Source organism: Bombina bombina, chromosome 7 (genome assembly GCF_027579735.1).
Source record: "Bombina bombina isolate aBomBom1 chromosome 7, aBomBom1.pri, whole genome shotgun sequence".
Classification (NCBI taxonomy): domain Eukaryota; kingdom Metazoa; phylum Chordata; class Amphibia; order Anura; family Bombinatoridae; genus Bombina; species Bombina bombina.
The window spans coordinates 553,122,097-553,145,915 of NC_069505.1; the positions used below are offsets into that span (position 1 = coordinate 553,122,097).

A 23,819-nucleotide genomic window follows, 5' to 3' on the forward strand; every position below is an offset into this window, starting at 1 on the left:
TACAAAGCTTTGTACAGTATAACAATGTTCTATAAAGTATAACAAAGCTCTGTAAAGTATAACAATGTTCTATAATGTATAACAAAGATCTGTACAGTATATAAAGTTTCTATAAAGTTTTACAAAGCTTTATACCATATATCTATTTTCTATAAAGTATAACAAAGCTCTGCATAGTATATACAATACAATGGCTCTCTATACTAGTATAACACAACTGTGTATTGCATAACACAGCTCTGTACAGTAGAATGCAGCTCTGTAAATTACAACACACCTCTATACAGCATATCACAAGTATGTAAAGTATAGTACAACTTTATACAGTATAACTACAGCATAAAAAAGCTCTGCACATTGTAACAATTTGCTATACAATATAACACAACTACATACAGTATAACCTGTTCTGTACCGAAAAACAAAGATCTAGATAGTAAAACACTACTATACAGCGTAATACAGCTCTATAGAGTATGAAACAGCTGTATAGAGTATAAAACAGCTATATATAGTAAAACACAACTGTACGGCATAACACAGTTCTATAGAGTAACATGTAGAATTTTACAGTAAAATACAGGTTTAGCTTAACTCAACTTAGCACAGTAAGATGTAGATCTATCTATTAAGATCTACATCTTATATCTATATAATCCATATTGGTCCTATACATTATAACAGCTCTATACAGTATAGCAAAGCTATATAAAGTGGAACTGTTAAACTGTATAACCTCTTATCTTATACACAGTTCTATACAATATTATATAACTCTAAATTGATAACAAAGCTCTGCATTGAATAAATCAGGATGATACAATAAACTACTACTAAGATAACACAGCCTAGTACAATATAGCACATATTTATTATATATGGGAGATGAAAGCAAACTGATGCAGGGTTGCAAATCGTTTTATACAGCTCTATATAATATGTGAATGAATAAAGCATATACCTTGTTGGGCTTGACAGCTCTCTGTAAGTTCTCAATCCATTTGTCTCTTTCTGCAGCTGAACGGCAAGCAAAACACTTGGTACCCGATGCTGTAGTCACCTGGATTCAACAAAAGATAATAGAAGTTATAATCAGGTATGGACAACGTATTGACTAGGCTTCATATACATTATTTCATGATTGCAATGTTGTCTCAGTCCTCTACAAAAAACATTAAAATGTGTTTTGATTTGCCCAACATACAGTGCAACACAGAGACAACCTCATACTTACACTTCAAAATAACTATCGTCAGATTATGTCACATAAACAAGTTGTATTCCTTAGATGTTTGAAAATCTTTCCAAACTTTTTTTTTCTTAACCAATGCATAATAATAAGCCCGCAACTATATTTCCAACACAGCTCTACCACAGTCCTATACACAGTTATACAGGTTTTACCTTTCTATACATGCCATTCTTGCCATACCTCAAAACAGAACTCCTGTCCCAGAATGCTGCTGTGTATTGGCTTAACCACAGACTCTTCATCCAAATTGAGGTCCAAAGCTTCAGCTGCACTGCTGGGACTAAGCAGAGACTCGTGGGAGTGTGACTCCTTGAAGGCCTGCATAAGACGTGCCCTGGTGGGGACAGAGGGTGGACTGAGTGACCGAATCCTGAAGGGTTTAAAGTGGCCATAAGAAAATGGGTCAAATAGCAACAGTGGAAGTAAGTCAGAGGATGCGTTCTAAAGGAAGCATCAAAGTGTAAGGGTGGTTTAACTTCTTGAAGAATACTGAGAAGATATAGGGTGTGGATAGAAGAAGATGATGTAGAGCAGGAGTCTGCAAATTTGGGCCCCAGATGTTTTGGAACTACTTTTCCCATGATGCTCAGACAGCCTAAAAAGTGTTTTAGCATCATGGGAAATGGAGTTCCAAAACATCTGGGGGCCCAAGGTTGCTGACCCCTGATGTAGAGTACTGGAGAAAGTTGAGTAATGGACATAAAAGGAGAGAGGTCTCATCATACAGTGAAAAAAGACTGTTATGCAATGAGCGCTGATCCGGTAAGCGGAAACATATAGGGATTGGGTTTTAGGTAAGGGGACGGTACAAATATCTCACCTGTCATGGTCCGCACTCCGGAATCGAGGAAGAATCTGTCGGAAGCTGCTAGTTCTATCTAGTTTGGGCTGACTTTTTGTCCTTTTTATAGAACTTTTCAAGCGACGGCTCAGAAAACCTTGCTGTAGAAGGAAAGAAACAATTAAAATAATTAGAAAAGAAATCACTGGAAACAAAAAGATAAAGAGTATAAACTAAATGAAGAAAAAGATGAAAAACAGAATTTATGTTTACCTGATAAATTTCTTTCTCCAACGGTGTGTCCGGTCCACGGCGTCATCCTTACTTGTGGGATATTCTCTTCCCCAACAGGAAATGGCAAAGAGCCCAGCAAAGCTGGTCACATGATCCCTCCTAGGCTCCGCCTACCCCAGTCATTCGACCGACGTTAAGGAGGAATATTTGCATAGGAGAAACCATATGGTACCGTGGTGACTGTAGTTAAAGAAAATAAATTATCAGACCTGATTAAAAAAACCAGGGCGGGCCGTGGACCGGACACACCGTTGGAGAAAGAAATTTATCAGGTAAACATAAATTCTGTTTTCTCCAACATAGGTGTGTCCGGTCCACGGCGTCATCCTTACTTGTGGGAACCAATACCAAAGCTTTAGGACACGGATGAAGGGAGGGAGCAAATCAGGTCACCTAAATGGAAGGCACCACGGCTTGCAAAACCTTTCTCCCAAAAATAGCCTCAGAAGAAGCAAAAGTATCAAACTTGTAAAATTTGGTAAAAGTGTGCAGTGAAGACCAAGTCGCTGCCCTACATATCTGATCAACAGAAGCCTCGTTCTTGAAGGCCCATGTGGAAGCCACAGCCCTAGTGGAATGAGCTGTGATTCTTTCGGGAGGCTGCCGTCCGGCAGTCTCGTAAGCCAATCTGATGATGCTTTTAATCCAAAAAGAGAGAGAGGTAGAAGTTGCTTTTTGACCTCTCCTTTTACCTGAATAAACAACAAACAAGGAAGATGTTTGTCTAAAATCCTTTGTAGCATCTAAATAGAATTTTAGAGCGCGAACAACATCCAAATTGTGCAACAAACGTTCCTTCTTTGAAACTGGTTTTGGACACAGAGAAGGTACGATAATCTCCTGGTTAATGTTTTTGTTAGAAACAACTTTTGGAAGAAAACCAGGTTTAGTACGTAAAACCACCTTATCTGCATGGAACACCAGATAAGGAGGAGAACACTGCAGGGCAGATAATTCTGAGACTCTTCTAGCAGAAGAAATCGCAACTAAAAACAAAACTTTCCAAGATAATAACTTAATATCAACGGAATGTAAGGGTTCAAACGGAACCCCCTGAAGAACTGAAAGAACTAAATTGAGACTCCAAGGAGGAGTCAAAGGTTTGTAAACAGGCTTGATTCTAACCAGAGCCTGAACAAAGGCTTGAACGTCTGGCACAGCTGCCAGCTTTTTGTGAAGTAATACCGACAAGGCAGAAATCTGTCCCTTCAGGGAACTTGCAGATAATCCTTTTTCCAATCCTTCTTGAAGGAAGGATAGAATCCTAGGAATCTTAACCTTGTCCCAAGGGAATCCTTTAGATTCACACCAACAGATATATCTTTTCCAAATTTTGTGGTAAATCTTTCTAGTTACAGGCTTTCTGGCCTGAACAAGAGTATCGATAACAGAATCTGAGAATCCTCGCTTCGATAAAATCAAGCGTTCAATCTCCAAGCAGTCAGCTGGAGTGAAACCAGATTCGGATGTTCGAACGGACCCTGAACAAGAAGGTCTCGTCTCAAAGGTAGCTTCCAAGGTGGAGCCGATGACATATTCACCAGATCTGCATACCAAGTCCTGCGTGGCCACGCAGGAGCTATCAAGATCACCGACGCCCTCTCCTGATTGATCCTGGCTACCAGCCTGGGGATGAGAGGAAATGGCGGGAACACATAAGCTAGTTTGAAGGTCCAAGGTGCTACTAGTGCATCTACTAGAGCCGCCTTGGGATCCCTGGATCTGGCCCCGTAGCAAGGAACTTTGAAGTTCTGACGAGAGGCCATCAGATCCATGTCTGGAATGCCCCACAGGTGAGTGACTTGGGCAAAGATTTCCGGATGGAGTTCCCACTCCCCCGGATGCAATGTCTGACGACTCAGAAAATCCGCTTCCCAATTTTCCACTCCTGGGATGTGGATAGCAGACAGGTGGCAGGAGTGAGACTCCGCCCATAGAATGATTTTGGTCACTTCTTCCATCGCTAGGGAACTCCTTGTTCCCCCCTGATGGTTGATGTACGCAACAGTTGTCATGTTGTCTGATTGAAACCGTATGAACTTGGTCCTCGCTAGCCGAGGCCAGGCCTTGAGAGCATTGAATATCGCTCTCAGTTCCAGAATATTTATCGGTAGAAGAGATTCTTCCCGAGACCAAAGACCCTGAGCTTTCAGGGATCCCCAGACCGCGCCCCAGCCCATCAGACTGGCGTCGGTCGTGACAATGACCCACTCTGGTCTGCGGAACGTCATCCCTTGAGACAGATTGTCCAGGGACAGCCACCAACGGAGTGAGTCTCTGGTCCTCTGATTTACTTGTATCTTCGGAGACAAGTCTGTATAGTCCCCATTCCACTGACTGAGCATGCACAGTTGTAATGGTCTTAGATGAATGCGCGCAAAAGGAACTATGTCCATTGCCGCCACCATCAACCCGATCACTTCCATGCACTGAGCTATGGAAGGAAGAGGAACAGAATGAAGTATCCGACAAGAGTCTAGAAGTTTTGTTTTTCTTGCCTCTGTTAGAAAGATCCTCATTTCTAAGGAGTCTATAATTGTTCCCAAGAAGGGAACCCTTGTTGACGGGGATAGAGAACTCTTTTCCACGTTCACTTTCCAGCCGTGAGATCTGAGAAAGGCCAGGACAATGTCCGTGTGAGCCTTTGCTTGAGGAAGGGACGACGCTTGAATCAGAATGTCGTCCAGGTAAGGTACTACTGCAATGCCCCTTGGTCTTAGCACCGCTAGAAGGGACCCTAGTACCTTTGTGAAAATCCTTGGAGCAGTGGCTAATCCGAAAGGAAGCGCCACGAACTGGTAATGTTTGTCCAGGAATGCGAACCTTAGGAACCGATGATGTTCCTTGTGGATAGGAATATGTAGATACGCATCCTTTAAATCCACCGTGGTCATGAATTGACCCTCCTGGATGGAAGGAAGAATAGTTCGAATGGTTTCCATCTTGAAAGATGGAACCTTGAGAAACTTGTTTAAGATCTTGAGATCTAAGATTGGTCTGAACGTTCCCTCTTTTTTGGGAACTATGAACAGATTGGAGTAGAACCCCATCCCTTGTTCTCTTAGTGGAACAGGATGAATCACTCCCATTTTTAACAGGTCTTCTACACAATGTAAGAACGCCTGTCTTTTTATGTGGTCTGAAGACAACTGAGACCTGTGGAACCTCCCCCTTGGGGGAAGTCCCTTGAATTCCAGAAGATAACCCTGGGAGACTATTTCTAGCGCCCAAGGATCCAGAACATCTCTTGCCCAAGCCTGAGCGAAGAGAGAGAGTCTGCCCCCCACCAGATCCGGTCCCGGATCGGGGGCCAATATTTCATGCTGTCTTGGTAGCAGTGGCAGGTTTCTTGGCCTGCTTTCCCTTGTTCCAGCCTTGCATTGGTCTCCAAGCTGGCTTGGCTTGAGAAGTATTACCCTCTTGCTTAGAGGACGTAGCACTTTGGGCTGGTCCGTTTTTACGAAAGGGACGAAAATTAGGTCTATTTTTCGCCTTGAAAGGCCGATCCTGAGGAAGGGCGTGGCCCTTACCCCCAGTGATATCCGAGATAATCTCTTTCAAGTCAGGGCCAAACAGCGTTTTCCCCTTGAAAGGAATGTTTAGTAGCTTGTTCTTGGAAGACGCATCAGCCGACCAAGATTTCAACCAAAGCGCTCTGCGCGCCACAATAGCAAACCCAGAATTCTTAGCCGCTAACCTAGCCAATTGCAAAGTGGCGTCTAGGGTGAAAGAATTAGCCAATTTGAGAGCATTGATTCTGTCCATAATCTCCTCATAAGGAGGAGAATCACTATCGAGCGCCTTTATCAGCTCATCAAACCAGAAGCATGCGGCTGTAGTGACAGGGACAATGCATGAAATTGGTTGTAGAAGGTAACCCTGCTGAACAAACATCTTTTTAAGCAAACCTTCTAATTTTTTATCCATAGGATCTTTGAAAGCGCAACTATCCTCTATGGGTATAGTGGTGCGTTTGTTTAAAGTAGAAACCGCTCCCTCGACCTTGGGGACTGTCTGCCATAAGTCCTTTCTGGGGTCGACCATAGGAAACAATTTTTTAAATATGGGGGGAGGGACGAAAGGAATACCGGGCCTTTCCCATTCTTTATTAACAATGTCCGCCACCCGCTTGGGTATAGGAAAAGCTTCTGGGAGCTCCGGCACCTCTAGGAACTTGTCCATTTTACATAGTTTCTCTGGGATGACCAACTTTTCACAATCATCCAGAGTGGATAATACCTCCTTAAGCAGAATGCGGAGATGTTCCAACTTAAATTTAAATGCAATTACATCAGGTTCAGCCTGTTGAGAAATGTTCCCTGAATCAGTAATTTCTCCCTCAGACAAAACCTCCCTGGCCCCCTCAGATTGAGTTAGGGGCCCTTCAGAGATATTAATATCAGCGTCGTCATGCTCTTCAGTAACTAAAACAGAGCAGCCACGCTTACGCTGACAAGGGTTCATTTTGGCTAAAATGTTTTTGACAGAATTATCCATTACAGCCGTTAATTGTTGCATAGTAAGGAGTATTGGCGCGCTAGATGTACTAGAGGCCTCCTGAGTGGGCAAGACTCGTGTAGACGAAGGAGGGAATGATGCAGTACCATGCTTACTCCCCTCACTTGAGGAATCATCTTGGGCATCATTGTCATTATCACATAAATCACATTTATTTAAATGAACAGGAATTCTGGCTTCCCCACATTCAGAACACAGTCTATCTGGTAGTTCAGACATGTTAAACAGGCATAAACTTGATAATAAAGTACAAAAAACGTTTTAAAATAAAACCGTTACTGTCACTTTAAATTTTAAACTGAACACACTTTATTACTGCAATTGCGAAAAAACATGAAGGAATTGTACAAAATTCACCAAATTTTCACCACAGTGTCTTAAAGCCTTAAAAGTATTGCACACCAAATTTGGAAGCTTTAACCCTTAAAATAACGGAACCGGAGCCGTTTTAACACTTTAACCCCTTTACAGTCCCTGGTATCTGCTTTGCTGAGACCCAACCAAACCCAAAGGGGAATACGATACCAAATGACGCCTTCAGAAAGTCTTTTCTAAGTATCAGAGCTCCTCTCACATGCGACTGCATGCCATGCCTCTCAAAAACAAGTGCGCCACACCGGCGCGAAAATGAGGCTCTGCTTATGCTTTGGGAAAGCCCCAGAGAAATAAGGTGTCTAATACAGTGCCTGCCGATATTTATAATATCAATATACCCAGATAAAATGATTCCTCAAAGCTAAATATGTTTTAAAACTGAATCGATTTAGCCCAGAAAAGTCTACAATCTTAATAAGCCCTTGTGAAGCCCTTATTTACCATCGTAATAAACATGGCTTACCGGATCCCATAGGGAAAAATGACAGCTTCCAGCATTACATCGTCTTGTTAGAATGTGTCATACCTCAAGCAGCAAGAGACTGCACACTGTTCCCCCAACTGAAGTTAATTGCTCTCAACAGTCCTGTGTGGAACAGCCATGGATTTTAGTTACGGTGCTAAAATCATTTTCCTCATACAAACAGAAATCTTCATCTCTTTTCTGTTTCTGAGTAAATAGTACATACCAGCACTATTTTAAAATAACAAACTCTTGATTGAATAATAAAAACTACAGTTAAACACTAAAAAACTCTAAGCCATCTCCGTGGAGATGTTGCCTGTACAACGGCAAAGAGAATGACTGGGGTAGGCGGAGCCTAGGAGGGATCATGTGACCAGCTTTGCTGGGCTCTTTGCCATTTCCTGTTGGGGAAGAGAATATCCCACAAGTAAGGATGACGCCGTGGACCGGACACACCTATGTTGGAGAAAAGAGGGACAGAAGGATAAAGAAGAAAGGGGGGTGAGATATTAAGCTAATTAAAAGTTAGTAAAGCTTACAGTTAACTAATAGTTACTCACCGATGGACGGAAAGGCGCAGTTGGAGGTGCGTCCATACTGGGCTGTCTTCCACCCGGGACGCTTTTCCTCCGGGAACGTGCAACGTGATAATCTTTGAATGGATAGGAAGAAACACTAATTAAGTGAGATAGGAAAAGAGACTATGGATTGCAAGGTAATAATAACTGCAAAGATAATGCATTAATAGAGAGAGGTGAGTCTCTACAGACACGTCTTTCTTAGCTGGAAACCTGCTTGGTTTTAGGCTCCATATTTCAAGTTCCTTGAAGAGACAGTAAGCACCTTGAGATTTTAATAATTGTGTAGAAAAACAACTTTGCAATATACTTTCAATATTTATTTTGTGCCATTTTCATGTAATTTAGCCCTAAAAATATGGATTTTTAAAATTCTCAGAACTGGAAATACACTCTACTAAATTATCAAGGCTAACCTTGCTGCATATTTGTCCCTAATTGGCTTTAACTGATAACAAACTGCAAAACATTGCACTTTATACTAATAATTTGACAGTGGATAGCCTTGTTAGCTACAGATTCAAACTTAGATTGACTCCTCCAAGTGAGGCAAGTGGGGGGTGCGGGTTGGCTATTAAAAAACAATCACAGCAAACAAGTTGTTAATTCGTTTTAAAAACTGAAATGTCTAGTAATTAGAAGATTTTTACTGTCCCTTTAAGCTTCACAGCACTAGTGTTTACTAAATGAATATTTTAAATTATAAAATGTGCAAACTGAATGTCCTAATATACACTATAAGAGCAAAAAAATGTATTCTCTATCTGCATATTGCCTAATCAATGCAACTTAATCAATGCAACAAACTATTTCATTCACCTCTGATCAAGCAGCAAGATTATGAATATCTGACTTATTTATAGATATGAAAAAACCAATTTTCTTACTCTTTCAAAGGGACACACTATTTGGGGTCTGTTCTCCAGATAGCAGTACAGATAAATCAACTCATTAAGAAAATCAGACTGGTTTAACATGAAACCTTCTATTTTTCATTCATGATTCAGATAGGACATACAGTTTTAAACAACTTTCCAATTTACTTCTACTATCAAATTTCCTTCAATATTTTGGCATCCTTTGTTGAAGGAGCAGAAATGCATTACTGGGATCTCTTGCTATCTTTATTTTAAAAAGCAGGAATGTAAAGCTTTGGAGCCGGACCATTTTTGGTTCAGTACCTGGGTTATGCTTGCTTATTGGTTTGCTAAATGTAGCCACCAATAAGCAAGCGCTATCCAGGGTGCTGAACCTAAAATGGGCCGGCTCCTAAACTTTAAATTTCTGGGGTTTTTTTTATAAAGCTAGCAAGAGAACAAAGACAAATTGATAATAGGAGTAAATTAGAACGTTGTTTAAAATTGCTGCTTTATCTAAATCACAAAAGAAAAAATTTGGGTTCAGTATCCCTTTAAGAAGCTGCGTAAGCAGCTTTGCAGAAGCTTTGGGTCAGTTTTGGTGAAGGCAGAGGCTGCAAACATCAGACCATACACACTCATTCATTTGGGATGACTGACAAGCAGGGGGCGAGGTAATTCCGGTAGCTGATGCCGGCCAATAGGCCCTAACGCATGTAGACAGCTTCTCTCGATAACAACCTTGTCTGGTACAAAGAATAAAAAACGTGTATAAAAAAACACCTATTTTGTTACTTTAAAAAAATCACAAAAATACTATTGAAATAGTTCAATAACATTACCAATATTACATTACAGGAAACGTATCTGGTTTCTATATACATAACTTCCATGTGTGTCTGCACTCACAATGCAATAGGGACATCAACCAGGGTGCCAAGTCAGGTATATTAATAATCCATTATAGAAGAGGACTGCACTCACTGGATTTGGTATATAAAATAAACATTTTTTTATTAAAGTGACGTTTCGGGGTACGCAGACCCCTTCCTCAGACCAGGCAACAAAGCAAATGAACAGTGTGCAATATAAAGCAACATAGCCCCTCCCATCAAACAATTAGTGAAATTGCGCCAAAACCTATGTAACCATGACAACAGGTGAATCACCTAATTAACATTATTCCTACCTTTACTAATGTGATAGTTAAAAACAGTATAATTGTGCAAACCATATAAGTGTATCTTAAAACTATTCTCAAACAATAAATGACATGACATATGAGTAGCACCTAAAACACTCAAGGTGCACACAAAGAAATAAAATGTCCCCCTACAATGTGATGTGTGACCTACTGAAATAGCTACCACAAAGAAACAACTTAACATCGATAAAGGCAGTCTATAGGAAACAGCGCTCAATAAAAGATAGTTGCAGGACCTAGGCAGTATATCAGCATTTAAACATTAGTGTATCAGTATCTCTCAGTAAAACATACTTCTCAGTAAACAAAGGACAAGTAGAGAACAAGGACAAGTAGAGAAAAAGGGCTCAATAAAAGATAGTTGCAGGACCTAAGCAGTATATCAGCATTTAAACATTAGTGCATCAGTATCTCTCAGTAAAACATACTTCTCAGTAAACAAAGGACAAGTAGAGAACAAGGACAAGTAGAGAAAAAGGGCTCAATAAAAGATAGTTGCAGGACCTAGGCAGTATATCAGCATTTAAACATTAGTGCATCAGTATCTCTCAGTAAAACATACTTCTCAGTAAACAAAGGACAAGTAGAGAACAAGGACAAGTAGAGAAAAAGGGCTCAATAAAAGATAGTTGCAGGACCTAGGCAGTATATCAGCATTTAAACATTAGTGCATCAGTATCTCTCAGTAAAACATACTTCTCAGTAAACAAAGGACAAGTAGAGAACAAGGACAAGTAGAGAAAAAGGGCTCATAGCCAGAAAAACACGTATGTCAAGATTTAGGCAAGCATGTAGATGTGTGTGTCAATTGTTGAACATCAGTAGGTATATCGTATAGCATCCATAGACTAATCTTAGAGAGAAAGAGGGTGTCATCACACCATCACCGACTACTGAGCCTAAGGGGTAATATAGATAATTTCAAAGCAGTGTGATTGCAATACATACAAAGAGTCAGCAACGTAAGATCGCTATTTATATCTCAAAGGGGAAAAAATATATATATCTCTACCAGCCAGCACTGTCTCTAGTTCAGGTAACTTACTTGGCATGAGATGTGATAGATACTGTCAAAGTGGTTGCAGCGTGTTGCAGAGAGGGAGCTGGAGACAAGATATGTCAGTTAGAAGTTTCAAAAACAGGCACGGATCAACACAGTCCCGCGTCTGTGTCAACGGTGTCAGCGAGCATGGCTAATGTGCATAGCCGTCTGACGTCATCAGGGGGGTGTGTATCAAGCAGTCAGAAAACATAGATGACAGCTAACCGATGTTAGCCGCAACTGCTGGGGCAAGCCAACAAATGATTGTACATACCTACACTTGTAGGAAAGGGGCGAATTGTCTAAACATCTGAGTATATATCACAAAAACAACAGCATAACATGCGTCTATATTGCTTGTATACTTCTATCATATCCCAAAAAGGCTAAGAGAAGCCGTCAGACTTGCAGATAGTTGTATGGATCTGAGAGCCTTAGTCTGCCCAAAATGTTCTAATGTATGTTATGAGTACCATATCTATCCAGAGAGCCATATGTGTACGAAACAGTATAGGTATAGGGTTAGTACATGTACTTAAAGAGAGCATAGTCTACCAGAATGTTGGTGCTAGAGCTAATCATGATACAAAATAAACAACCAAAAATCCTACACTGGTAAAACATATGCCAGAGTCTTGTGCCTGAGTAACATGTTACTCTTACAGTGGGATCTCAGTGTTACAATCATAGATCCCCTGTTACAATTGGCAATCAAGTGTGGTTATATGGTTTCTATATACTGTATATATATCAAATGAAAATATGTTCTAAAATATGATCAGTTCAAAATGTAAAAATTCAATATATCAATACTTGTCATATCTGATCGCACCTCAAATGCACAGTAAAGTCAAAATTAGACTTACAGATTCAGACAAAGCATGCAATTTTAAACAACTTTCCAATTTACTTCGATCATCTAATTTGTTTTGTTATATATGCCTCTTGTCATTGGCTCACCCAATGTGTTCGGCTAGCTCCCAGTAGTGCAAAGCTGCTCCTGTTTGGGTTTTTTTTTAACATAAAATATTATTAACACAAAGATTTACTAGTAAATATGTTTAGATTTCAAAGACTCCTGGAACAACTCATTCCCAAAAATAATGATCAATAGGTAAAAAAATGATGTTTATAACATATTATACTAGGAGTCAACATGAATCAAAATAGGCAGTAATATATATATATATATATATATATATATATATATATATTTACAGGTAGCCCTCAGTTTACGCCGGGGTTAGGTTCCAGAAGGAATGGTTGTAAATCAAAACCGTTGTAAATTGAAACCCAGTTTATAATGTAAGTCAATGGGAAGTGAGGGAGTTAGGTTCCAGGCCCCTCTCAAAATTGTCATAAGTAACACCTTATACATTATTTTTAAAGCTTTGAAATGAAGACTTTAAATGCTAAACCGCATTATAAACCTAATAAAATAATCACACAACACAGAATATATAATTAAACTAAGTTAAATGAACAAAAACATTTGCTAAACAGCATTATAAACCTAATAAAATAATCACACAACACAGAATATATAATTAAACTAAGTTAAATGAACAAAAACATTTGCTAAACAGCATTATAAACCTAATAAAATAGCCACACAACACAGACTTCACTTGCATTTTTTCTGCAAACAGTTTTTTCTATGCATTCCAATCTGGACTGATTTATAGACAGGAAGATCGTGTTCCTTTGAAATCTGCTCGATAGCTCAGGTCTGTTTAAACTGATTAATTTCAGCTTGCTTGGCTTTGCTGCAACACAAGCAGACAGCTCCACCTACTGGCTATTTTAATAAATGCACTGCTTCTCAATGCTTTTCAATAGCAGTCACATGACTGGAAAAAAAGGTTGTTATTCTTTAACGGTGTAAACTGAACCGTTGTAAAACGAGGGCCACCTGTATATATATAGATAGATAGATAGATAGATAGATAGATAGACAGATAGATGATAGATATAGAACACCAGATACACAAATTGATGCATAGTATGAAATATTCTTCACTGTTGATGGATCTAACACAATTTAAATTACATTATTGTTTATAAATATTGAATGTTTCCAAAATGTTTAATATTTATTTTTTGCCAACAAATGTTATATTTTGTTATGTTGAACATAATATTTGAATATATAATTATTGGATTGGATTAAAATATCAAAATTTAAAGGGGCGTAAAAGTACAAAAAAATAAAATACTCTAGTGTATTAGAGTTTTTTATTATTACATCATTGGCTTGTATATAACTAGAGCAGCAATGTACTACTGTGAGCTAGCTGAGCATATCTGGTGAGCCATTGACAAAAGGGATGGCCACCAATCACCAGCTAGTTCCCAGACGTGCATTACTGCTCCTGAGCTTACCAATATATGTCATCAGCTTAATTGACTGGTTCTAAAAACTGTACTCAGGCCTCCCTAACAGGCAAGATTTTGAGGATATCTGAACTGGAGCACAGGTGAAATAATCATCTGATTAGTAAACTATCGGCTAGATTACGAGTTTTGCTTTATGAGCGGCTCAGTACTTAATTGCAAGTTATTTCCACCGCTCACCTCCCTATAGCGCCGCTATTACAGGTTTTCATAAACCCGGCGTTAGCAGGCAATATGGCAGCGTTAAGCTCCATTAAGCTCCATACCGCACTCAAATACCAGCGCTGCTTTGAGCTGGTTATACGTGCTCGTGCACGATTTCCCCATAGACATCAATGGGGAGAGCCGGCTGAAAAAAAGCCTAACACCTGCAATAAAGCAGCGTAAAGTTCCGTAACGCAGCCCCATTGATTCCTATGGGGAAACAAAATTTATGTTTACACCTACCACCCTAACATAAACCCTGAGTCTAAACACCCCTAATCTGCAACCCCTAACACCGCCACCGACATTACACTTATTAACCCCTAATCTGCCGTCCCCTACATTATACTTATTAACCCCTAATCTGCCGCCCCTAACATCGCCGCCACCTACCTACATTTATTAACCCCTAATCGGCCGCCCCCAATATCGTTGCTACCTACCTACACTTATTAACCCCAAACCTTCCACCCCCAACGTCGCTGCCACTATACTAAAGTTATTAATCCCTAACCCTAAGTCTAACCCTAACCCTAACCCTAACACCCACTAACTTGAACATAATTAAAATAAATCTAAATAAAAATTACTATCATTAACTAAATAATTCCTATTTACACCTAAATACTTACCTATAAAATAAACCCTAAGCTAGCTTCAATATAACTAATAGTTACATTGTAGCTAGCTTAGGTTTTATTTTTATTTTACAGGCAAGTTTGAATTTATTTTAACTAGGTAGAATAGTTACTAAATAGTTAATAACTATTTACTAACTACCTAGCTAAAATAAATACAAATTTACCTGTAAAATAAAACCTAACCTGAGTTACACTAACACCTAACCTTACACTACAATTAAATAAATTACATGAATTAAATACAATTAACTAATGACTAGGTCACGAGTTTTGCATTATGAGTAAAAAAGCAGCGTTATGGGTTATAACGCTGCTTTTTCACTACCGCTGCTATTACGAGTCTTGTAGGTACAGCTGTCCCGCACACTGTTTTGGCCGTACTGCAAATTAACTTACGCAATTTGCGTAAAGTCTTTTTTCAATGGGGCTTCCATAGCGCCGATATTACAAGCTTTTTCTTGGAGGCCAAAAAGTGAGCAGTACAGCCTATCCAGCAAGATTCGTAACGCAATCTAAAGTCAGTAGTTATGAGTTTTACGCTACAAAGCTGTAGCATAAAACTCATAATTAAAGTGCTAAAAAGTACACTAACACCCATAAACTACCTATTAACCCCTAAACCGAGGCCCTCCCGCATAGCAAACACTAAAATAAAATTATTAACCCCTAATCTGCCGCTCCCGACATCTCCGCCACTATAATAAACATATAAACCCCTAAACCTCTGCACTCCTGCATCGTAAACACTAGTTTAATATTATTAACCCCTAATCTGCTGTCCCTAACATTGCCGCCACCCATCTACATTTATTAACCTCTAATGTGCCGCCCCCAATGTCACCGCCACTATACTAAATTTATTAACCCCTAAACCTAAATCTAACCCTAACACCCCCTAACTTAAATATAATTCAAATAAATCTAAATAAAAATTACTATCATTACCTAAATAATTCATAATTATAACTAAATACTTACCTATAAAATAAACCCTAAGATAGCTACAATATAACTAATAGTTACATTGTAGCTAGCTTAGGGTTTATTTTTATTTTACAGGCAAGTTTGTATTTATTTTAACTAGGTAGAATAGTTACTAAATAGTTATTAACTATTTACTAACTACCCAGCTAAAATAAATACAAATTTACCTGTAAAATAAAACCTAACCTGAGTTACACTAACACCTAACATTACACAACAATTAAATAAATTACATAAATTAAATACAATTACCTAAATTACAAAAAAAAAACCCACTAAATTACACAAAATAAAAAAACTAATTATCAGATATTTAAACTAATTACACCTAATCTAATAGCCCTTTCAAAATAAAAAAAAGCCCCCCCAAAATAAAAAAACCGCCAGCCTAAACTAAACTACCAATAGCCCTTAAAAGGGCCTTTTGCGGGGTATTGCTCCAAACAAATGAGCTCTTTTACCTGTAAAAAAAAAAATACAAACTACCCCCCCAACAGTAAAACCCACCACCCACACAACCAACCCCCAAATAAAATCCTAACTAAAAAAAACTAAGCTCCCCATTGTCCTGAAAAGGGCATTTGGATGGGCATTGCCCTTAAAAGGGCATTTAGCTCTATTGTTGCACAAACCCTAACCTAATAATAAAACCCACCCAATAAACCCTTAAAAAAAACTAACACTAACCCCGAAGATCCACAATTTTGAAGACCGGACATCCATCCTCAACGAAGCTGGGAGAAGTCCTCAACGAAGCGGCAAGAAGTTCTCAACGAAGCCGAGAGAAGTCTTCATCCAAGCCGGCAGAAGTGGTCCTCCAGACGGGCAGAAGTCTTCATCCAGACGGCATCTTCTATCTTCATCCATCCGGCGCGGGTCCATCTTCAAGACATCCGGCGCGGAGCATACTCTTCTTCCGACGTCTAACGAAGAATGAAGGTTCCTTTAAATGAAGTCATCCAAGATGGCGTCCCTTGAATTCCGATTGGCTGATAGAATTTTATCAGCCAATCGGAATTAAAGGTGAAAAAATCCTATTGGCTGATGCAATCAGCCAATAAGATTGAGCTTCAATCCTATTGGCTGATACAATCAGCCAATAGGATTGAACTCGCATTCTATTGGCTGTTCCAATCAATATTGGCTAATAGATTAGGTGTAATTAGTTTAAATATCTGCTAATTTGTTTTTTATTTTGTGTAATTTTAGGTGTTAGTGTAACTCAGGTTAGGTTTTATTTTACAGGTAAATTTGTATTTATTTTAGCTAGGTAGTTAATAAATAGTTAATAACTTTTCTTTTAGTAACTATTCTACCTGGTTAAAATAAATACAAACTTGCCTGTAAAATAAAAATAAACCCTACGCTAGCTACAATGTAACTATTAGTTATATTGTAGCTATCTTAGGGTTTATTTTATAGGTAAGTATTTAGTTTTAAATAGGAATTATTTAGGTAATGATAGTAGGTTTTATTTAGATTTATTTTAATAATATTTAAGTTAGGGGGTGTTAGGGTTAGACTTAGGTTTAGGGGTTAATAAATTTAGTATAGTGGCGGCAACGTTGGGGTGGCAGATTAGGGTTTAATAAATGTAGGTAGGTGGCGGCAATGTTAGGGGCGGCAGATTAAGGGTTAATAATATTTAACTAGTGTTTGCGATGCAGGAGTGCGGCGATTTAGAGGTTAATATGTTTATTATAGTGGCGGCGACGTTGGGGGCGGCAGATTAGGGGTTAATAAGTGTAGGTAGGTTGCGGCGACATTGGGGGCGGGTGATTAGGGATTAATAAATATAATGTAGGTGTCGGCGATGTTAGGGGCAGCAGATTGGGGGTTAATAAGTATAATGTAGGTGTTGGCGATGTCCGGAGCGGCAGATTAGGGGTTAATAAATATAATGTAGGTGTCGGCGATGTCGGGGCGGCAGATTAGGGGTTAATAAGTGTAAAACTTGCCTGTAAAATAAAAATAAAACCTAAGATAGATACAATGTATCTATTAGTTATATTGTAGCTAGCTTAGGGTTTATTTTATAGGTAAGTATTTAGTTTTAAATTATTTAGGTAATAATTGTAATTTTTATTTAGATTTATTTTAATTATATTAAAGTTAGTGGGTGTTCGGGTTAGACTTAGAGTTAGGTTTAGGGGTTAATAACTTTAGTATAGTGGCAGCGATTTTGGGGCAGCAGATTAGGGGTTAATAACAGTAATTTAGGTTGCGGCGATGTTAGGGACAGCAGATTAGGGGTTAATAATATTTAACTAGTGTTTGCGATGCAGGAGTACAGTGATTTAGGGGTTAATATGTTTATTATAGTGGTGGCGATGTCAGGAGCGGCAGATTAGGGGTTAATAATTTTATTTTAGTGTTTGCGATGCGGGAGGGCCCCGGCTTAGGGGTTAATAGGTAGTTTATGGGTGTTAGTGTACTTTTTAGCACTTTAGTTATGAGTTTTATGCTACAGCTTTGTAACGTAAAACCCATAACTACTGACTGTCAGTTTACGGTATGGATCTTGTCGGTATAGGCTGTACCGCTCACTTTTTGGCCGGACAGGCAAACTCGTAATATCGGCGCTATGGAAGTCCCATTGAAAAATGACTTTTGGAAAGCTGCGGTAGTTACGTTGCGTTACGGCCAAAAAGGTGTGCGGTACAGCTATACCTGCAAGACTCGTAATACCAGCAGTAGTGAAAAACATAATTTATGCTTACCTGATAAATTTATTTCTCTTGTAGTGTATCCAGTCCACGGATCATCCATTACTTATGGGATATTAACTCCTCCCCAACAGGAAGTGCAAGAGGATTCACCCAGCAGAGCTGCTATATAGCTCCTCCCCTAACTGCCATTACCAGTCATTCGACCGAAAACATGCAGAGAAAGGAAAACCATAGGGTGCAGTGGTGACTGTAGTTTAATGGAAAAATTACCTGCCTTAAAGTGACAGGGCGGGCCGTGGACTGGATACACTACAAGAGAAATAAATTTATCAGGTAAGCATAAATTATGTTTTCTCTTGTTAAGTGTATCCAGTCCACGGAACATCCATTACTTATGGGATACCAATACCAAAGCTAAAGTACACGGATGACGGGAGGGACAGGCAGGCTCTTTATACGGAAGGAACCACTGCCTGAAGAACCTTTCTCCCAAAAACAGCCTCCGAAGAAGCAAAAGTGTCAAATTTGTAAAATTTGGAAAAAGTATGAAGAGAAGACCAAGTTGCAGCCTTGCAAATCTGTTCAACAGAAGCCTCATTCTTAAAGGCCCAAGTGGAAGCCACAGCTCTAGTAGAATGTGCTGTAATTCTTTCAGGAGGCTGCTGTCCAGCAGTCTCATAGGCTAACCGTATTATGCTACGAAGCCAAAAGGAGAGAGAGGTAGCCGAAGCTTTTTGACCTCTCCTCTGACCAGAATAAACGACAAACAGGGAAGACGTTTGTCGAAAATCCTTAGTTGCCTGTAGATAAAATTTCAGGGCACGGACTACATCTAGATTGTGTAGCAGACGTTCCTTTTTCGAAGAAGGATTAGGACACAAAGATGGAACCACAATCTCTTGATTGATATTCCTGTTAGTGATCACCTTAGGTAGGAACCCAGGTTTAGTACGCAGAACTACCTTGTCTGAATGAAAAATCAGATAAGGAGAATCACAATGTAAGGCAGATAACTCAGAGACTCTTCGAGCCGAGGAAATCGCCATTAAGAACTTTCCAAGATAACAACTTGATATCAATGGAATGAAGGGGTTCAAACGGAACCCCCTGTAAAACATTAAGAACTAAGTTCAAACTCCATGGTGGAGCAACAGTTTTAAACACAGGCTTGATCCTAGCTAAAGCCTGACAAAAAGCTTGAACGTCCGGAACTTCTGACAGACGTTTGTGTAAAAGAATGGACAGAGCTGAAATCTGTCCCTTTAAGGAACTAGCGGATAAACCCTTTTCTAAACCTTCTTGTAGAAAAGACAATATCCTCGGAATCCTAACCTTACTCCATGAGTAACTCTTGGATTCGCACCAATATAAGTATTTGCGCCATATCTTATGGTAAATCTTTCTGGTAACAGGCTTCCTAGTCTGTATTTAAGGTATCAATAACTGACTCAGAAAAACCACGTTTTGATAAAATCAAGCGTTCAATTTCCAAGCAGTCAGCTTCAGAGATATTAGATTTTGATGTTTGAAGGGACCCTGGATCAGAAGGTCCTGTTTCAGAGGTAGCGACCAAGGTGGACAGGATGACATGTCCACTAGATCTGCATACCAAGTCCTGCGTGGCCATGCAGGCGCTATTAGAATCACTGATGCTCTCTCCTGTTTGATTCTGGCAATCAATCGAGGAAGCATCGGGAAGGGTGGAAACACATAAGCCATCCCGAAGGTCCAAGGTGCTGTCAAAGCATCTATCAGAACCGCTCCCGGATCCCTGGATCTGGACCCGTAACGAGGAAGCTTGGCGTTCTGTCGAGACGCCATGAGATCTATCTCTGGTTTGCCCCAACGTCGAAGTATTTGGGCAAAGACCTCCGGATGAAGTTCCCACTCCCCCGGATGAAAAGTCTGACGACTTAAGAAATCCGCCTCCCAGTTCTCCACTCCCGGGATGTGGATTGCTGACAGGTGGCAAGAGTGAGACTCTGCCCAGCGAATTATCTTTGATACTTCCATCATTGCTAGGGAGCTTCTTGTCCCTCCCTGATGGTTGATGTAAGCTACAGTCGTGATGTTGTCCGACTGAAACCTGATGAACCCCCGAGTTGTTAACTGGGGCCAAGCCAGAAGGGCATTGAGAACTGCTCTCAATTCCAGAATGTTTATTGGTAGGAGACTCTCCTCCTGATTCCATTGTCCCTGAGCCTTCAGAGAATTCCAGACAGCGCCCCAACCTAGTAGGCTGGCGTCTGTTGTTACAATTGTCCAGTCCGGCCTGCTGAATGGCATCCCCCTGGACAGATGTGGCCGAGAAAGCCACCATAGAAGAGAATTTCTGGTCTCTTGATCCAGATTCAGAGTAGGGGACAAGTCTGAGTAATCCCCATTCCACTGACTTAGCATGCACAATTGCAGCGGTCTGAGATGTAGGCGTGCAAAGGGTACTATGTCCATTGCTGCTACCATTAAGCCGAACACCTCCATGCATTGAGCTACTGACGGGTGTTGAATGGAATGAAGGACACGGCATGCATTTTGAAGCTTTGTTAACTTGTCTTCTGTCAGGTAAATCTTCATTTCTACAGAATCTATAAGAGTCCCCAAGAAGGGAACTCTTGTGAGTGGAAAGAGAGAACTCTTCTTTTCGTTCACCTTCCATCCATGCGACCTTAGAAATGCCAGTACTAACTCTGTATGAGACTTGGCAGTTTGAAAGCTTGAAGCTTGTATCAGAATGTCGTCTAGGTACGGAGCTACCGCAATTCCTCGCGGTCTTAGTACCGCCAGAAGAGCACCCAGAACCTTTGTGAAGATTCTCGGAGCCGTAGCCAATCCGAATGGAAGAGCTACAAACTGGTAATGCCTGTCTAGAAAGGCAAACCTTAGATACCGGTAAAGATCTTTGTGAATCAGTATGTGAAGGTAAGCATCCTTTAAATCCACTGTGGTCATGTACTGACCCTTTTGGATCATGGGTAAAATTGTCCGAATAGTTTCCATTTTGAACGATGGAACTCTTAGGAATTTGTTTAGGATCTTTAAATCCAAGATTGGCCTGAAAGTTCCCTCTTTTTTGGGAACCACAAACAGATTTGAGTAAAACCCTTGTCCTTGTTCCGACCGCGGAACCGGATGGATCACTCCCATTAATAAAAGATCTTGTACGCAGCGTAGAAACGCCTCTTTCTTTATTTGGTTTGTTGACAACCTTGACAGATGAAATCTCCCTCTTGGGGGAGAGAATTTGAAGTCTAGAAGGTATCCCTGAGATATGATCTCTAACGCCCAGGAATCCTGGACATCTCTTGCCCAAGCCTGGGCGAAGAGAGAAAGTCTGCCCCCCACTAGATCCGTTCCCGGATCGGGGGCCCTCGATTCATGCTGTCTTAGGGGCAGCAGCAGGTTTCCTGGCCTGCTTGCCCTTGTTCCAGGACTGGTTAGGTCTCCAGCCTTGTCTGTAGCGAGCAACAGCTCCTTCCTGTTTTGGTGCAGAGGAAGTTGATGCTGCTCCTGCTTTGAAATTACGAAAGGAACGAAAATTAGACTGTCTAGCCTTAGGTTTGGCTCTGTCTTGAGGCAGGGCATGGCCTTTACCTCCTGTAATGTCAGCGATAATTTCTTTCAACCCGGGCCCGAATAAGGTCTGCCCTTTGAAAGGTATATTAAGCAATTTAGATTTAGAAGTAACGTCAGCTGACCAGGATTTTAGCCACAGTGCTCTGCGTGCCTGAATGGCGAATCCGGAATTCTTAGCCGTAAGTTTAGTTAAATGTACTACGGCATCTGAAATAAATGAGTTAGCTAACTTAAGGGCTTTAAGCTTGTGTGTAATCTCATCTAATGGAGCTGATTCAAGTGTCTCTTCCAGAGACTCAAACCAAAATGCTGCTGCAGCCGTGACAGGCGCAATGCATGCAAGAGGTTGCAATATAAAACCTTGTTGAACAAACATTTTCTTAAGGTAACCCTCTAACTTTTTATCCATTGGATCTGAAAAGGCACAGCTATCCTCCACCGGGATAGTGGTACGCTTAGCTAAAGTAGAAACTGCTCCCTCCACCTTAGGGACCGTTTGCCATAAGTCCCGTGTGGTGGCGTCTATTGGAAACATCTTTCTAAATATCGGAGGGGGTGAGAACGGCACACCGGGTCTATCCCACTCCTTAGTAACAATTTCAGTAAGTCTCTTAGGTATAGGAAAAACGTCAGTACTCGCCGGTACCGCAAAATATTTATCCAACCTACACATTTTCTCTGGTATTGCAACTGTGTTACAATCATTCAGAGCCGCTAACACCTCCCCTAGTAATACACGGAGGTTTTCCAGCTTAAATTTAAAATTTGAAATATCTGAATCCAGTTTGTTTGGATCAGAACCGTCACCCGCAGAATGAAGCTCTCCGTCCTCATGTTCTGCAAATTGTGACGCAGTGTCTGACATGGCCCTAATATTATCAGCGCACTCTGTTCTCACCCCAGAGTGATCACGCTTACCTCTTAGTTCTGGTAATTTAGCCAAAACTTCAGTCATAACAGTAGCCATATCCTGTAATGTGATTTGTAATGGCCGCCCAGATGTACTCGGCGCTACAATATCACGCACCTCCCGAGCGGGAGATGCAGGTACTGACACGTGAGGCGAGTTAGTCGGCATAACTCTCCCCTCGTTGTTTGGTGAAATATGTTCAATTTGTACAGATTGACTTTTATTTAAAGTAGCATTAATACAATTAGTACATAAATTTCTATTGGGCTCCACTTTGGCTTTAGCACATATAGCACAGATATCTTCCTCTGAATCAGACATGTTTAACACACTAGCAAATAAACTAGCAACTTGGAAATACTTTTCAAGTAATTTACTATAATATGAAAACGTACTGTGCCTATAAGAAGCACAGAAAAAGTTATGACAGTTGAAAATTAATAAACTGAAAAGTTATAGCATCAAATCTTTGTAAAAAACACAATTTTAGCAAAGGATTGCTCCCATTAGCAAAGGATAACTAACCCTGATAGCTAACAGTGAGAGAGATCAGTAAACTGTCATAAATTAAATAAAACGACTGCCAAGTGGAAAAAAATAGTGCCCAAAACATTTTTTCACCCAGTACCTCAGAAAATTAAACGATTTTACATGCCAGCAAAAAACGTTTAACATTAATAAATTGAGTGTTATTAAAAAGCCTGTTGCTAGTCCCTGCAAATTAGGCTAAAGTTTTATGCATACAGTATAATTCCAGTGAAGTGCCATTCCCCAGAATACTGAAGTGTAAAATATACATACATGACAGCCTGATACCAGTTGCTGCTACTGCATTTAAGGCTGAGTTTACATTATATCGGTATGGCAGAATTTTCTCATCAATTCCATTGTCAGAAAATAAAAGCTGCTACATACCTCTTTGCAGATTAATCTGCCCGCTGTCCCCTGATCTGAAGTTTACCTCTCCTCAGATGGCCGAGAAACAGCAATATGATCTTAACTACTCCGGCTAAAATCATAGAAAAACTCAGGTAGATTCTTCTTCAAATTCTACCAGAGAAGGAATAACACACTCCG

The 23,819-nt window shown here is 40.1% G+C and overlaps 1 protein-coding gene across 1 annotated transcript in view; it reads right to left on the reverse strand.

The window, feature by feature from the left end:
- The window catches only part of SYNGAP1 (synaptic Ras GTPase activating protein 1), a 620,999-nt gene that overhangs the window by 362,645 nt on the left and 234,535 nt on the right, over window positions 1-23,819 (reverse strand). Inside the window, exons 3-6 of the mRNA XM_053721876.1 lie at window positions 8,247-8,338; window positions 2,073-2,194; window positions 1,433-1,586; window positions 962-1,060 (exon numbers count right to left, since the gene is read on the reverse strand). Of these exons, the coding sequence (XP_053577851.1) occupies window positions 962-1,060; window positions 1,433-1,586; window positions 2,073-2,194; window positions 8,247-8,338 (467 nt within the window). The remainder of the gene's footprint in view (window positions 1-961; window positions 1,061-1,432; window positions 1,587-2,072; window positions 2,195-8,246; window positions 8,339-23,819) is intronic.